Source organism: Lithobates pipiens, unplaced genomic scaffold, assembly GCF_037356315.1.
Source record: "Lithobates pipiens isolate NorthernLeopardFrog02 unplaced genomic scaffold, aLitPip1_a1.2 Scaffold_28, whole genome shotgun sequence".
NCBI classification, from domain to species: Eukaryota; Metazoa; Chordata; class Amphibia; order Anura; family Ranidae; genus Lithobates; species Lithobates pipiens.
In genome coordinates, this window is record NW_027507789.1 from 208,928,243 (window position 1) to 208,945,620 (window position 17,378).

At 43.8% G+C, this 17,378-nt stretch overlaps 1 protein-coding gene across 1 annotated transcript in view; it reads left to right on the top strand.

Moving 5' to 3' along the window:
- Positions 1-17,378, top strand: part of ARFRP1 (ARF related protein 1) — a 39,468-nt gene that overhangs the window by 7,531 nt on the left and 14,559 nt on the right. Inside the window, exons 3-6 of the mRNA XM_077460416.1 lie at positions 3,801-3,888; positions 12,386-12,468; positions 14,629-14,710; positions 16,806-16,876. Coding sequence (XP_077316542.1) covers positions 3,801-3,888; positions 12,386-12,468; positions 14,629-14,710; positions 16,806-16,876 — 324 coding nt within the window. The remainder of the gene's footprint in view (positions 1-3,800; positions 3,889-12,385; positions 12,469-14,628; positions 14,711-16,805; positions 16,877-17,378) is intronic.

Sequence of the window (17,378 nt, forward strand, 5' to 3'; positions counted from 1 at the left end):
CCACTAATGAACCATGATTAACCACTTTAAGTGTATTTTTTGCTAAAAAATTTACTTGTAGCCCCCAAACATGATACTTTTTTTTTTTATTTTTTTTTAGCAGAGACCCTAGGGAATAAAATGGTGACTTTTGTAATTTTCTATGTCACATGGCATTTGTGCAGAGGTTTTCCCAACGCAATTTTTTGTGAAAAAATTAGGGATGCACCAATACCATTATTTATTTTTTTTTTTTTTTTTTTTTTTACAATGAGTACAAGTACTGATAATTTTTTTTTTTTCTGTACTTGCCAATACCAATTACCGATACCTACTGCAACTGTTTTGTTTTAACTTCAGCTGTCAGCAATAGTACAAAGCATTGAAAAGTTATTTACAAATGAAAGAAATTTTATTTTTTTAATGTGAAATGTGTAAAAAAATATATATATTTATAAAAAGTTTTAATTGTTTATCATTTATAAAATAAACGCAAACAAAAGGAAAAAAAGCAGGAAAATAATAATTAAATGGAGGAGAATAGGGAGTCAATTAAGGCTGATTAGCGTAAATTAAGGGTTAATAAGGGATTAAGCAGAGGAGTATTTGTTCATCCCTTTGATCTGCAGATGAAGAAACATAAATATATAAAAAGAAACAATGTTTCTTTTTATTTTAGTGTGTTTCATGGCTGAGCAATGTTGTTAAAGTGGTTGTAAACCCTTACAAACCACTTTGACCTATAGGTAAGCCTAGATTAAGTCTTACCTGTAGGTCCAAGAAATATCAACTAAACCTACACGGTTTAGGAGATATTTACCCGAAGACAGCCACCGCTGTCTACAGCGCATGCGCCGTAGACAGCGGTGCTCAGGCGCACTGGGCAGGCCGCAGATCGCGGCGATATGCCACGAGTGTCAGCTCCCGTGCGCATGCGCGGGAGTGACGTCATTGCGGCTCCGGCGAATCACAGCACCGGAGCTGCGAGAAACGGAAGTCGCTCCTGGATCCATGGCAACGGCGAAGAGGAAGACGGAGGACCGCTTCGGGGACTTCGTTCTCAGGTAAGTTACCGTATATACTCGAGTATAGGCCGACCCGAATATAAGCCGAGGCCCCCAATTTACCCCCAAAAAAACTGGCAAACTTATTGACTCGTGTATAAGCCGAGGGTGAGACATGCCTGTCCATCCCTGTGTGTGTGTCCGTCCATCCCTGTGTGTCCGTCCATCCCTGTGTGTCCGTCCATCCCTGTGTGTCCGTCCATCCATCCCTGTGTGTGTGTGTGTCCATCCATCCATCCATCCCTGTGTGTGTGTGTCTCCATCCATCCATCCATCCCTGTGTGTGTGTGTCTCCATCCATCCATCCCTGTGTGTGTGTGTCTCCATCCATCCATCCATCCCTGTGTGTGTGTGTATCCATCCATGTGTGTGTGTGTGTGTGTGTGTGTGTGTCCAGCCTACCTGTGTCCCGAGCCTTTGTCCCGAGCCTCCGTCCCGTGCCTTGCCTCCTTGCCTCCGTCCCGTGCCGTGCCTTGCCTCCGTCCCGTGTCGTGCCTTGCCTCCGTCCCGTCCCGTGCCGTGCCGTGCCTTGCCTCCGTCCCGTGCCCTCTTCGTCGGCGCCTCGGCGGCCATTGTAAAATTCAAAAGCCGCGCCTCCGCCTTCGCCTGTGATAGGCGGAACACTGAATTTCCCAGCAGCCTGTGTTCCGCCTATCACGGACATCGTATCATCCTCGTCCGTAGTACGAGGATGATACGATGTCCGTGATAGGCGGAACACAGGCTGCTGGGAAATTCAGTGTTCCGCCTATCACAGGCGAAGGCGGAGCCGGAGGCGCGGCTTTTGAACTATAGAATGGCCGCTGTCTGTCTGCTCGACACGCTGATCGAGCGGGCAGACAGCGATGACTCGAGTATAAGCCGAGGGGGGCACTTTCAGCCTCAAAAAAGAGGCTGAAAATCTCGGCTTATACTCGAGTATATACGGTATTCATAATGAGCTAGTATGCTATTAACACCTGGAAGACCCACTGACAGTGGTTTCAGGTATCGTGCATATGCACGAGTACCGATACTTGTGCAAATACTCTGTATCGATACTGATACTAGTATCGATGTAACCCTAGAAAAAATACACTTTAATGAATAAAAAAAAAAATACCCCAATTAAATGTGGAAGATGATGTTATGCCAACTAAATAGATACCTAACATGTCACGCTCCGCTGATCCCCGCTGAGCAGAAACCCCCCCCCAATAAACTCGTGTTTTTCAGAGGAGCTAGTGCCACAAAAAGCTCAAAAAACTTGTGAAAACACGCAAAAATGTTTGTTTCAGCTTTTTGTTTTGTTAATACAGTGGTTAAGAAAATACTATCTAGGTGGGTTTGTCAAAAAATACGCTTATGCTCAAAAGAGCTCAATAAAAAATGCAAGAAAGAGCACAAAAAATAACGAGCTTCTTCAAGCTTGTAGGCAGAAACCAAAGATCAAACGCTTGTAAAAAAAAAAAAACTGCTTTTTATTTGATCTGCAGTGTGCTTCAGCCCTTAAAAGCAACAGATCAAAAAAAAAGATTTTTGATCTTTTGCTTTAAAAACAATTAATAAAAAAAAAAATTAAAAAAAAATAAATGTTTACTTTCAGCCTGGACCGAAAGTGACGTCATGACGTGTCTCCGGTCCCCCAAGGCCATAGAGGCAATCAGAGGCGATCTAGTGTCTCTTTGCCTCTGTGACCAGCCGATGTTTCATCAGATTTGGCGACCCATCAGAATTTGTAACGGAAGTGAGGTTCCGTCGCCGCCATCTTGCTACACCGCGCACTCCTCCACAGTAAGGATACACCGAGAAGAGGGCAAGCAGACATCTTGTTGCACCCACCGGAGTTTTGCATTTTACACTTATTTTTAACAGTAAACAGAGCTTACAAGGTGAAATGCAGTATTTAGAAATCCATTGGACTGTTTACATGTTGAATTATAAAAGCAGCAGTGTTCTGTCAGATTAGTAAACATGTGAGATCAGCAGGTTTGCCGCTGCTTTTAAAATTCAACATCTAAACAGTCTATCGGATTTCTAAATACTGTTTTACCTTATAAGCTCTGTTTACTGTTTAAAAATAATTGTGAGATACAAAACTCCGGTGGGTGTAACAAGATGTCCGCTTGCCCCCTTCTCACTGTATCCTTAGTGTGGACGAGTGCGGGGTGTATCAAGATGGCGGCGACGGAACGTCGCTTCCGTTATATATTCTGATGGGTCGCCTAATCCGACGAAACACCGGCCACACCATCGGATCAATTCTCTGGATCGCTGGTGAAAACCGTTAGGCTGAGATACACCAGCACCGGAGTCCCCTCCCGCTGCTTCTGAACGTGGTCCAGTGGCTTGTGATCCGCTCAGACTGCTTTTACGAGAAAGCCAGCTAGAAAACAAAAAAAATATTGGGGTTAAGCTCGATGGCTATAGCCATAACCCCAGTAAAGTACTTGCAAACCGCAATGTATATATATGTATTGCGGGCAGCAAGGGGATACTAGTACTGTATATAACACCAGCATTTTTAGGGCACCAAGGTCACAAGGAGAAACAAGCTTGTCACCTGTATAAAGAAGGCCCCTGTCACCTATGTGGAGGTCTGAGACACCACCATCAACATGGATTGCAAGAGTGATCCTACTGCAGTCCAAAGGAGTACCAAAACTGAAAGCGGGCACTACACCAGCCTTTCTGAAGTGTGTGTTGGTTCAGTACCAGGGGACATATCTAGCTGTGCCAGTAAGCACTTTTTTCTCTTTTCTTCATTTTTCTTTTCAGACTTATCTGGAACAAACCAAAATCAGATTCAACAAAAACTACAAAGGAATGAACCTTGCCAAAATCACCACCACGGTTGGTCTGAACAGTGAGTATTTTATGGAAACGGATCACAAAGAGCTGGTCACTAATTGGGGCATCATGAAAGAGTTTCTTAAAAGACCTTCCCACCCCCTCCACCCCGATACTCGCGGTACCTAAACTTGGAAATACCGGGTGCTTTTAATAGGGGGAGCAGGTGCCTTCCTTCATTGGCTCCCAGGACGCAGTGCTCAGGCCTCAGTGACCAATCCTTCAGCTTGAAGTTTTTCACAGGAGGAAGTGGAAATGTCCAGCGTTTGAGCCGCTTTTGTGCCCGCTGATCAGCACCACACTCACTAGATCTGCAAAAGAACACACGGCAGATAAAAGCTGATAGCGCACTTGTGGATTTGTGACGCAAGTGAGGATGTGTAGACACCTATATATAGGGATTGTATTTTATATACGGTGCATCCGGAAAGTATTCAGGGCGCTTTACTTTGTCCACATTTTGTTATGTTACAGCCTTATAATGGATTAAAGAGGAGGTCCACCCCCCCAAAAAAAAAACCCAGCAGCTACACATACTAGGGCCGCTGGCTTTTAATAATAGGACACTTACCTGTCCTGGACCCCAGAGATGCACTGCAGGTAATGTTTCCATCAGCTGTCGGGTGCTGCCGCCTCCATTGCAGATAAGGGTACCCGGCAGTGTAGCCTTTCGGGAACCCTACCGCACATGTGCGAGGCTCCGCACCTCTCTCCTACTGTCCCAGCGACAGGGGAAAGAGGAGGGAGCCCCAGCCGTGATGTCAATAGGCTGAGGCTCCTGGAAGTGGGAAAGGATACCTGTTAAAGACAGGTATCCAGTCCCCCCTCCCCACTGAAAGGTGCCAATTGTGGAACCAGAGGGGGGGAGGAATCAGAAGACTGGAGTTAGGTGGAACTCCCCTTTAAATTCATTATTTTCCTCAAAATTCTACAAACAATACCCCAGAATGACACCATGAAAGAAGTTAGTTTTGAAATCTTTGCAAATTAAAAAAAAAAAAAAAATGAAAAAAAAAATCCCATGAACATAAGTTTTCACAGCCTTTGCTCAATATTTTGGTGAAGCACTTTTGCCACCAATTACAGCCTCAAGTCTTTTTGAGTATGATGCTACCATCTTGGCACACCTATTTTAGTTTCTCCCATTCTTCTTTGCAGGACCTCTCAAGCTCCATCAGGTTGGATGGGGAGAGTCAGTGCACAGCCATTTTCAGATCTCTCCAGAGATGTTCAATCAGTTTCAAGTCTGGGCTCTGGCTGGGGCCACTCAAGGACATTCATAGAGTTATCTGTAGCCACTCCTTTGTTATCATGGTTGTGTGCTTAGGGTCGTTGTCCTGTTGGAAGATGACCCTTCACTCCAGTCTGAGGACCAGAGCGCTCTGGAGCCGGTTTTTGTCAAGAATGTCTCTATACATTGTTGCATTCATCTTTTCCTCGATCCTGACTAGTCTTCCAGTTCCTGCCACTGAAAAACATGCCCACAGCATGATGCTGCCACCACCATGCTTCACTGTAGGGATGGTATTAGCCAGGTGATAAGCAGTGCCTGGTTTCCTCCAGACATGACGCTTTCTATTCAGGCCAAAGAGTTCAATCTTTTTTTCATCAGACCAGAGAATTTTGTTTCTTATGGTCTGAGAGTCCTTCAGGTGCCTTTTGGCAAACTCCAGATGGGCTGTCATGTGCCTTTTACTGAGGAGTGGCTTTCGTCTGGCCACTTTACCATACAGGCCTGATTGGCGGAATGCTGCAGAGATGGTTGTTTTTAGAGGTCGGCCGATATTTGGCGTTTTTTAATTAATCGGCATCGGTCGATAGTGCTGTTAAAAAAGGCCAATTTGCAAATGACTTCAGTAATAGAAGTCAGTGTAAGTTGCCTGGAGACTTGAGTGAAGAGACTTGTCTCCTCTCTGGGCAGTCTGCCAAGAAAAGATCAAAAAGATACAATGTTTACACTTGAATGAATGAAGTCATCTCAGTGTGTAGAGTTCTCAGTTTAACCATTTAAAGACTAAATCTTTTTTGACACTTAATGCTTACAAATAAAAATCCTGTATTTTCTGCTAGAAATTCACTTGGAACCCCCAAAACTTATATATATTTTTTTAGCAGAGATCCTAGGGAATAAAATAGCGGTTGTTGCAATATTTTATGTCACACGGTATTTGCGCAGCGGTCTTTCAAACTCAATTTTTTTTGGAAAAAATACACAGATTAAAAAAAAAAAAAAAAAACAGTAAAGTTAGCCCATTTTTTTTCATCCAAAAGTTTTGATTACCTGTTTTTGTGTAATATAAAAAAAAAAAATAATAATAATATATATATATTTCATTCTAAATTATACATACAAGTGAACTGTTTGGATGTTTGTTTTGTTTAATAAATGTAAGAAATTTTCTGTATCACTTAAGGCTGCTTTCACACTGGAGCGGGCAGGCGTTGACGGTAAAACGCTGCCAGTTTTAGCGGCACTTTACCGTCACTTTAGCGGGGCACTTATAATCCAGCTAGCAGCTCAGGAAGGGGTTAAATGTGCCCGTGAAGCGCCGCTGCCAAATCGCATTGCAGGTGCTTCGGCAGCGGTGCCCATTCATTTCAATGGGCAGGAGTGGTGGAGGAGCGGTATACACCACTCGAAAGATGCTGCTTGCAGGACTTTTTTTTAACGTCCTGCCAGCGCATCTCCTCAGTGTGAAAGCACTCGGGGCTTCCACACATACTGCAGGGGAGCCGTTTCGCAGGCACTTTACAGTCGCTATTTTAAAGCGCCTGAAAAACGCCCCAGTGTCTGTTAGATTTTATGAGATGAAGGGGAAAAAATAAATAATCGGCCTAACATATCGGCCCAAAAAAATCGGCATCATATCGGCCGTGGCGATTTCTAAATATCGGTATCCGCATCGGCCAGAGAAAAACCCATATCGGTCGACCTCTAGTTGTTTTTCTGGAAGGGTCTCCTCTCAAGAAGACCAAGCTTCCATCAGAGAGAAAGAGTCTGATTCTTTTTATTGAAAAAATAAAGAAAAACAAAAACTCTTCCATTGAACAAAAAAACATACATCAAATAGTATTGCATATTATCTAGAGGTACAGCCAGCCGGCTTTACTTCTAATACATCAGTATGTTATATGAAATTAAAATCCATATAAAAATAAGAATTCAAATCTTTACAATCCTAGATCTGTGTCTGTCATTTTGTAGGTTACCTTTTATGAAGTGTGTCCTCTTTGTTTTCAGTTCCCCTATAATGGACTATCGGTCGGTGCAGGGGTACTTCCCTCCCCTGAACAGTGGGGGGGAGGGGAATTTCAGTTTCCCATTCATTAACTATCTTACAAACTCAAGCCATATAACTCGTCGCTACAGAGCAAGACATAGTCTCATTAGAGATATCGTTATAGATTGATCCACACTCCGGGTCTCTCCGTCTCCATCCCATCCTCCACCCACCTTGTAAAATCAGTCATCGAATCCCCTAAAAGGGGATGGGTGACTATGTCCTGCCACCAAGTACTCTATTTGGACCTGCTGAAAAGGGGCCAAAACTAGGTACCTCCAACCATGGATCCCAAATTTTTTTCGAATTTTGTTGGGCTACCTCTGTGTTTGGTAAGTCAACTTCTCCTCAATAGGGGGTCGTTTACGGCATTAACCCATTCTGTGTGTGTAGGTGGAAACACCGAAATCCACTTTATAGCAATAAGTTTTCTGGCAATAAACAATTCCTAGTCCAGCCATCCAAGCCGACACAGCTTGGGGTCTACGGCAAATGTAAGGTTCCATAATTTGTTAATAGAATTGATCACATAAGACCAGTACCTTTTGCAGTTTCTGGCATTTCCAGAGCATGTGAATAAGGGTACCGGCTGTCTACACTGCAACGAGGATCCTACCCTTCTATCCAAGGATACTGGTCACAGATGATCAGATTCCTTCATGATCACATGGGTTCCCCCCTGACTCTTTGCCCCCGCCAGTGTGTATTGGGCCTCCTCTCCATCTCTGAGGAGGACAAATACTGAAACATCTTTTTACAAGAGTCACTGTTCTTAGCTAGAATGCAAATAGCCGGGACCTGGATAAGAGAGTTGCCCCCAACTATTCAACAGTGGATCAGGGCCATTAAAGTTGTCCTGCCCTATAAAAAGTATGTGTACTTGCACAGTGGCTGCCCAAACAAATATCACAAAATATCACAAAATACGGGCTGATCGAACAAATATCACAGAAGATGCTTCCACTTGCACTGCTGAGGAATGAATCCCCAACCAAAACTGGAAACCTTCCCTTAAGTATGCTGAGTGTACGCCTCCTCATGTCCCTCCCTCTCATGCCCCCCACCCCTGCGGGCATCGCTGGTTTTATTGACATGCACTGGGCTGTTTGGTGTCCCCCCATGTGTGTAATATATTCTGTCGCATTCAAATCAATACTCTAAAGCCCCATACACACTTAGATTTTCTGCTGATTTTTTTTTCCTTCAGATTTACCAAAACCATGTAGTGCAAGGGCCTAGGTTTGACCTCATATTATATGGTTTTGGAAAAATCTGAAGGAAAAAAATCTGCAGAAAATCTGATAGTGTGTATGGGGCGTTAGTTAATCTGATCTTCAATGTTTTACATCCATTATGAATGTGTCAGTGTACCTGTTTTATGAATAGTGCCTGTTGCACTTTACATTTGTGTTTCTTTTTTCTTTATGCTCAATAAATCTTTATTTTTTTTGATCCAAAAAAATAAGTGATTGAACAGTACTGACTGGCATATTCAAGGCTTTGGATATCTTTTTATGTAATTTTCTGTCTTTATAAAGTTCCAGTAGGTCTTTTTATAGTTCTTTTCTGCTCTCCATGGCTCAGTATTAGGGATGAGCTCAGGCGTGTTCGCATGCTCCGCGTGCAGAGTCCGCCAGGAAGTTGGCACGGCACGGCGCTGCGCTAATCGCAGTCGGTGAGACATTGCTTGATCTCTGCAGCCGCACATCACGGCAATGTCTCACTGCCTGTGATTAGTGCTGCTCCGACTTCCTGGGGGGCTCTGCATATGGAGCATGCGAACACGCCGGAGCTCATCCTTACTCAGCATCTAGCCTGCTCAGTGCATCCATGTGAGAGCTAACAAACTCATCGACTATTTATACACAGACACTAATTAGAAATTAAAGGGGTTGTAAAGGTAAATGTTTTTTCACCTTAATGCATTCTATGCATTAAGGTGAAAAAACATCTGACAGTCCCGGCGCCCCCACCCCCCCCCCTCCCCCCGTTTTTTACTTACCTCATCCCTCGAAAGTCCCGCGCTCGTCCCCCGACGTCCTTTCCACCATTCAGCCTGGCCGCTGATTGGCTGGAGTGGATGGATGGAAAGCAGCGCAGCCATTGGCTCGCGCTGCTGTTAATCACATCCACTGACGTGGAGCGCCGGGGCCGTGTGATACAGCGAGCCGCTATAGCCGCCGTCTGTATCACGAGAGCGAGCCCGCAAAGTGCTTCTCACCATGCGAGGGAGCTCGCATGAACGTGAGAAGCATCTGCGGGAGGAAGCAGAGACAGCCGCCGAGGGACCCCAGAAGAGCAGGTTCGGGGCCACTCTGTACAAAACGAGCTGCACAGTGGAGGTAAGTATAACATGTTTGTTATTTTAAATAAAAAATAAAAATAAAAAATTCACTTTACAATCCCTTTAAAAAGCCACAGATATGGGAAATTAACCCTTTATTGCCATTTTAACCTGTGTGTGTCACTTTTTGTGTCTTTACCAAGGCCAAACATTCCAGGGAATGGAAACTCGTGATCAGTCCATTTAGGATGATTTCTATTATCATTATGATTTGAAAAAGGAGCCATACAACTATGTGATATAAATGATTTTATATCATCACTAGGGATGGGCTGAACACCCCCCCCCCCCCCCCCCCCGGTTCGGTTCGCACCGGAACGTACCAAACAGGCAAAAAATTTGGCAGAACACACGAACAACGTTAGTCTATGGAACATGAACATGAATAATCAAAAGTACTAATTTTAATATAATAAACAATTAACATAATAATTTTTATATGCATGGTATTGTCATAAAAAGTGTTTGGGGACCTGGGTCCTGCCCCAGAGGACATGTATCAATGCAAAACATTTTTTTAAAAACTGGTGTTTTTTCGGGAGCAGTGATTTTTTTTATTTTTTATAGATTTATTTTTTTTAATGCTTAAAGTGAAACAGTAAAAATAAAACTAACTTATTTTTTTTTTTTTTAAATCATCTTTATTATTTTCTTATATAAATTCAGCAGACAATTACAATTACATTCAGTCCTGAGGCATTGAGGTTTACACAAGTCCCCCAATGTCTTCACATTTACATATGTACTTTCCACTACATATCTATAACAATATTAGGTGGTGGCCCGAGAGGAGGGGATATTTGGAGTGGAGTCAACCCGTGTATAGGGGGGGAAAAAAAAAAAAAAAAAAAGGGAGTGGGGGGGGGGGGGGGAATTTAAATTTCTCCCCAGTGTTATTTCCCTTCTTTATGTGTGTTTTTTGTGCCCTTGTGGTTCCTTTTATTTATATATAAAAAAAATAAAAAATTCTTTTCTTATTTAATCATTATTACGTGCTTTTATTCCGTTTGTGACCCCTTGGTGTGTTGTTTGTGTTTTGTGCTTAGGAAAGCCCGCAGCTTTCCTTTATGTTTCCTAAAAATTGTGTTGTTTATTTTGGTGTCTCCCCCACTGGTTGTCTCCCCTCCTATCCCCCTCCCTCAGGCCCCCCCTCCAATTACATTTCCATCATTTATTCACTTCCCATATACCTTCAACCATACTACAAACAACAAAATTTATAAGTTGTGGTTTGGGTTCGTATTACCCCTTTACCCTTTGTACGATGTACCTTTGGAGTGCACGAGTTTGCACAGCAGCTTCTTAATTTTTTTTCTCTTTCCCTTCCTTTCTCCCTCTCCCTGTCAGGGATCTCTGGGAGACTCCGGAGGGATTTTTTAATCTGGTATAACTTTACTCTTTCTCTATTTCTCGGGAATAGTGCTTCTAGCCTGCCCATATATTTTTATATTTTTCTTGTTGTCTTTTATATCGTATATCCATTTTTCAGCTTCCATTATTTTATCTACCTCCCCCTTCCATTCCAATAGAGTGGGACATGTTATCTGCTTCCAATATCTAGGTATTAATATTTTGGCTGCATTCAGCAGATGTGGTATGACTCCTTTTTTATAAGATTTAATGGATCCTTCTGTCCCATGAAACAGAAATTGTAGGGGTGTCATTTCTATTGGTTTTGCTGTTATCCTCCCTATCCATTTAGCCACTCCCTCCCAAAAAATCCTAATTTTTGGGCAGTCCCACCATAGATGAAGGTATGTCCCCTTATCCTTACATCCTCTCCAGCAATGCCCATCCGCTGTTGGATATATCTCTACTATTCTGGCTGGGGTTTCGGTACCATCTAGCTATAAACTTATATGACATTTCTTGTATTGCTGCGCTTATTGATGTCTCATGCGTCATTTCCATAATTTTTTTTATTTGTGTTGGTCTAAATGTGCATTTTAGTTCTTTCTCCCACTCTCTTATAAAGTAAGGAATTGTGCTACTTTGTTCACTAAGAACTAATTTATACATCTGGGATAGTAGGTTATTTGGTTTTTCTATTTTCATACACATCTTCTCATATGTCGTAAGGGAGCTCAGAGGTCTCACTTGGGGTTCTAATTTATTAAAAAAATCTCTCATTTGGTAATATCTCCATCTCGACATGTGTATTTCTCCTTGTGATGTTATTAATTCTGTTAAAGGGAGTAAACTTCCCAATGGAGCGTATCTTAGGCACCTTGTATTACCCCCTGAGCCCCAAGAACCTAATGCTCCCTTTTCTTCCCCTGGTGGAAACCATGGATATTCCCCTAATGGGGCCATTGGTGATGTGCGTGGGGCATATTTTCCATTCTTGTTCATTCTGTCCCATACTGCTAACGTATTCCGTGTTAGTGGTGATGTCCACTTTGCTAAAGCTCTATTCGTGGCCTGTATCCATGGAGCCCCTGCTAGATTTCTGCCCGCCATACTTTCTTCTACCGAAACCCATGCCTTATTTGAGGAGTCATGACACCAGTTTAGATTTTTATTTTTATTTTTTTTAATGCTTAAAGTGAAACAATAAAAATAAAACTAACTTATACTCGGGCCGAACCATTCGACCATCACTATGCTTAAATAAAAAACAGTGTTTTTTTGGCTGAACAAACATATTTTCAATATCCATGCCTAAATTTCATAATTTTTGCCAGAAGGTGCAAACTTTTGCGCACAACTGCCAGTTTAATTATTCTATTTTTCCCTCCTATTCTAATAGTTTATCTATTAAAAACGTAAAAAATAAAAACACAAGGCTGGAGTTTGGCTTGAGATAAAATATTTGCCTACCCCATATAAATTGCAGCTTTTTTAAATGCTGTTCCTGGATTCAGGCTATTCTATTCTCTCTGTTCTAGTCGGGACAATCGATGTGGGAAAAGCCAGGCTTATGTTCTGGGATCTCGGAGGACAGGATGAGCTGCAGTCTCTATGGGATAAGGTGAGTCCTCAGATCAGGGACTTGTTGTCCAGCATCACTTTAGAACTAATATGTTTATATTTTCCATTACAATCAGTATTTTATCCATGCTACTACAGGAATACCTTTTCTTGTTGCACATATTGACTGATCAGATTGGCAGTAGAGCAGTGGTCGTCAACCCTGTCCTCAAGACCCACTAACAGGCCAGGTTTGCAAGATAACTGAAATACATCACAGGTGATATCATTTGCTGCTCAGTGATTGCAGCATTCTAGTCTGCATCTCCCCCAAGGTAATACATAAAACCTGGCCTGTTAGCAGGTCCTGAGGACAGGGTTGATGACCACTGCAGTAGAGGAGAGTTGAAGTCCAACATTTAGCAAAACTCTCGGTATACAGGAGGTTGTTGTCCCTGTGCAATGTCCTTTCTTTGAAACCAAAGGATATGTCTTGCTACATCAGCATCTGTGTTATGCCTTTTTTTCGCTTTTTTTTTCCCTTGAGGATCAGATCAGGGGTGTCCACATGCGGACCAATTTTCTATTATTGTTGCAGTGATTAGCTTTAAAGGATATGTAAACATTAGTTAAAAAAAAAAAAAAATAATAATAAAAAGTTCATATTTTACCTCCTCAGTGCAGTTGGTTTTACACAGAGTGGCCCCAATCCTCCTCTCCTCTTCTCAAGTGGCCCCTTTCCTGGCTCCTCCTCTTCTCAAGTGGCCCGTTGGAGAGCCGCTCTCCCTCGGGGCACTCATGGGGGTGCGCTCCTGTGTCCTGCTGCTGCATCTATTGACACAAACAGCAGGACTCAGCTCTGCCCACCGCTCCCACATCATTGGATTTGATTGACAGCAGTGGGAGCCAATGGCTGCACTGCTATCAATCTATCCAATCAGGACCCGAGACACTGGCTGGAGCGGGTGTGCTCGTTTCCGGCGCAGGAACGATCGGGGCTCAGGTAAGTAAAATGGGGGCTGGTGCACTATAAGAGGTTTTTCACTGCAGTGAGGTGAAAAACCGAGAGGGTTTACAACCCCTATAAAGGAAAAGTAAATCGAAACCTCGTTTTGGCTGTACTTCTGTGGATCACAGGAGTGCAGTTCGCTCTGCACTCCTGTGACCTGTTTTCAGCAGGCTGAAGCCCGCTGTCAGCTGATGTCACATAGCCAGTCCAGGCTCAGGCAAAATCACGACAATGAAGTTGGGATCGGCCCACATGCCTGGACCGGCACCCAGCTCAGCCTCCCAGTGAGATGCTAAGAGCGTGGACTGGCTGCTTCCACCCCTTCCACAGCCCAGCGCTCCATTGAGCGTTGGGAGGGGGCAGAGCAGAGAGCTGCGACTGAAAGTCACCAGCTCTGCTCTGGGAGCTGTGAGAACCGAGCGATCGGCGGTGTTTCGTTGCTCAGTTCTCAGTGTTAAGAGCCAGCTGACAGACAGATGCAGCATCAGATCGATGCAGCATCCACCTTGGGAAGTATGATACTTAAAAAACAAAACAAAAAAACGTTCTTCTCTTTTAGACCCCTTTCACACTGGGGCGCTACATCGCTAAAAATAGCACCTGCAAAGTGCCCCGAAACAGCCGCTGCTTTGTCTCTAATGTGAAAGCCCCCAAGGGCTTTCACACTGGAGCGGTGCGCTGGCAGGACGGTAAAAAAAAGTCCTACTAGCAGCATCTTTGGAGTGGTGAAGGAGCAGTGTGTATACCTATCCTCCTCTGCTCCTGCGTATTGAAATCAATGGGGCACCACGGCTGTACAGCCGGCAAAGTGGCAGAGGCGCTTTGCCATGGTTTTTAACCCTTTCTTGGTTGCTAGCGGCCGAATAGCACCGCAGATCCGACGGTAAAGCGCCGCTAAAAATAGCGCCGCTTTACTGTTGACGCACCTCCCGCCCCAGTGTGAAAGGGGCCTTAAGCCTAGATTCACCGACCCATTGTGGGAAGGAGAAGTACAACAAGTTTGTGGCCGCCTTTCCATCACACTTATATGGCCCAAAGTCTATGGCTACCCCTCCAAATTATTGAGTTTAGATGTATTTAGTAAAAGGTTATGGTAAACCTCACTCTGGGCTGTTTCTGATGGCTGATTTGACATTCTGGTCTTGGGTGTGGAGTAGGTGTGAGCTGCGTGTGTTTGTTACTTTTTGTCCTGACCATAGTTTGCTCTCTCAGTATTACGCAGAATCCCATGGAGTGATCTACGTCATTGATTCTACGGATGAGGCACGACTGTCTGAGTCAAAGCGAGCTTTTGGTAAGCTAAAAGAGTATGTGACATCCAAAATGTTTGATTTATGGAATACCTGTACTCTTTTCAACCCAATGCAAATGTTAGTCTTTTTACCCACTTACCTTTGGTGCTTTGTTATGCTGGATTAGTATACTTGCAAGCCCAGCAGATCCAGAGCTGTCCTATCCTCTTGCACCACTGACCTCTGCAAGTCCGGTCCCACATGGCCATCTTCCTTTTTACATCCCCAGGAGCCAGCTGTCTGTTCCTGCTTTATGCCAAACAAAGACCAGATCGGCTCACTATTTTATCCTCTAGGGCCTCTGCTTTGGTGGTTCTAATTTTCTAGGAAAAAAATACAGATTTTTACATGTAAACAAAAGTGTCAGAAAAAGGCGGGGGGGGGGGGGGGGGGCGGGGCGGGGCGTCAAGTGGTTAAGCAACACGGCATGTCCAGCCTGTGATTAGTTATCGAAGGAACAGCAGAATACAGAGTCTTCTCTTTGCCTCCTGTCAGCATGCTCCCTGTTGACACATGTGCATGAAAGCACCACGATTTAGTCCTAGTGCTGCCTCATTCTCCCCTCAGTCTAAATGCTCCTGTATTGGGGGTTACTAGCAGCTAATAGCAAGTCAATTTGCGCTTGTACTAGCTTAAGATATTTTCTTGGATACACAAATACATCAACCAATATATTGTCATTTTTGCCTGAAGTTAAAGCCGAACTTCAGTCATTTTTTCATCTTTCCATCTATTAAATCTTCTGCCCTTGTTGTTGTTTTAACTTTGGATGGTAAAACATTTTTTTTTCTGCCAGTAAATACCGTATTTATCGGCGTATAACACGCACGTTTTTCCCCTTAAAAGCAGGGGAAAATCGTGGGTGCGTGTTATACGCCGATCCCCCGCAATTCTGAGCCTCTGGGCGGCATTCAGCTGCCTTCGGCTCTTCAAGGCGGCTTTCGGACGATTTCAGCCATTATCGGTGGCTTTCGCCCGCCTTCGGCCGTCCTCGGCAGCTTTCGGCCTCCTTCGGCTCTTCTCGGAGGCCGAGAAGAGCCGAAGGCGCTGGAGGCCGTCGAGAAATACTGCACGCCGCCGAGATACACATCCGGCTCTGTATCGCGGCGGCATTTAAAAAAAAATAAAAAAAAGGCAAATAAAATAGACAAGGCTGCAATGGTGGACAAGGCTGCAGATGACACAGATGGGCATATAAATGTAAGTTTTTTTTTTTTTTTTTTTCCCTTAAACTTCCCTCCTAAACTTGGGGTGCGTGTTATACGCCGACGCGTGTTATACGCCGATAAATATGGTACCTTATACAGCCCACTTCCTGTTTCTTGTATGGTCATTAGCCTAGGCCAGTGATGGCGAACCTTGGCACCCCAGATGTTTAGGAACTACATTTCCCATGATGCTCAACTACACTGCAGAGTGCATGAGCATCATGGGAAATGTAGTCCCCAAAACATCTGCGGGTGCCAAGGTTCACCATCACTGGCCTAGGCCTTATGACATCATGCACAGCTCTCTCGTGAGAGTGTGCCAGGAAGGGAGGGAGGATGAGTCATAAGAGGGCCAATAAGAGCTGCAAAGCTGAAGGTGTAAATCCGGGAAGTGAACAGGCAGCAACTTCAGCTGCCCACAGCTAAAATGATTGCAGCCAGACTCAGTGGAGGGAGATTTCTGCAGCATATTTGACATGTACAGAATCAGAGTATATATAAAATAATATGCAAAGTGGTTGGAGGGAAGCTTCAGAATGTCAAAGATGTTTTGTATTACAAATTAAGTGAGCAGAGTGCAGTTCCTCTTTAAGCTTTAAACTGAAGCAGTCATGAATAGGTTACTGTAGTGATCTAAGTGTTCAACCCTATTTTTTTACACATGCTTACTTATGAAAGAGTTATTATACTTACACAGGAATACATTTATATCTCCCCTTTTTAAAAGCGGCTTTTATACAAGCTGAAGTCCCTGTGAACAAGCGTTATTGTTTATCTGAAATTATGAAGAGGTGATTTTTATTTGGCCCATTTAAACACTGAGAGATCATAAAGATGTTCTTTTGCAATTTTTTGTTTTCCCTCCTAACATTCCTACTTTGTCACACAGAGAAAATAATCAGCAGCGATGCTTTGGAAGGAGTCCCCATCTTGGTGCTGGCGAACAAGCAGGATGTGGAGGTAAATAAAAAAAAAAAAAGGGGGGGTCTTAAACTAAAGTCCGGCTGTCAAAAGCTGCAAGCAGGCAGGCGCTTTATTGCAATGTTTCCTCTGCAATAAAAAGCAATAAAAGAAACCTGCCTGCCAGCTTGCACTCTTCTTAGCCCTTGTACACATGGTCGGCGATTCCGACAACCAAATCCGTCGGATTTTGTCCGAAACTGTTGTATACACACGGTCGGACAAAGTTGTCGGAAAATCCGACGTGATGACGTTATTTCGTTACGACGGGACTACATTCACGCTAGTAGCCAATAGCTTTGGTGTAGGAATTTGATCTGAGCATGCGTGGCACTTTGTCCGATCGGAATTCTCTACACAGGATCGGAGTATGTCCGATCGGAGCATTTTGTTGGAAAATTTTACCGACATGTTGGAAAACTTGGTCCGTCGGATATTCCGATGGAGACCACACACAGTCGGAATATCCGACAAAACGGTCCGATCGGACACATTCCGTCGG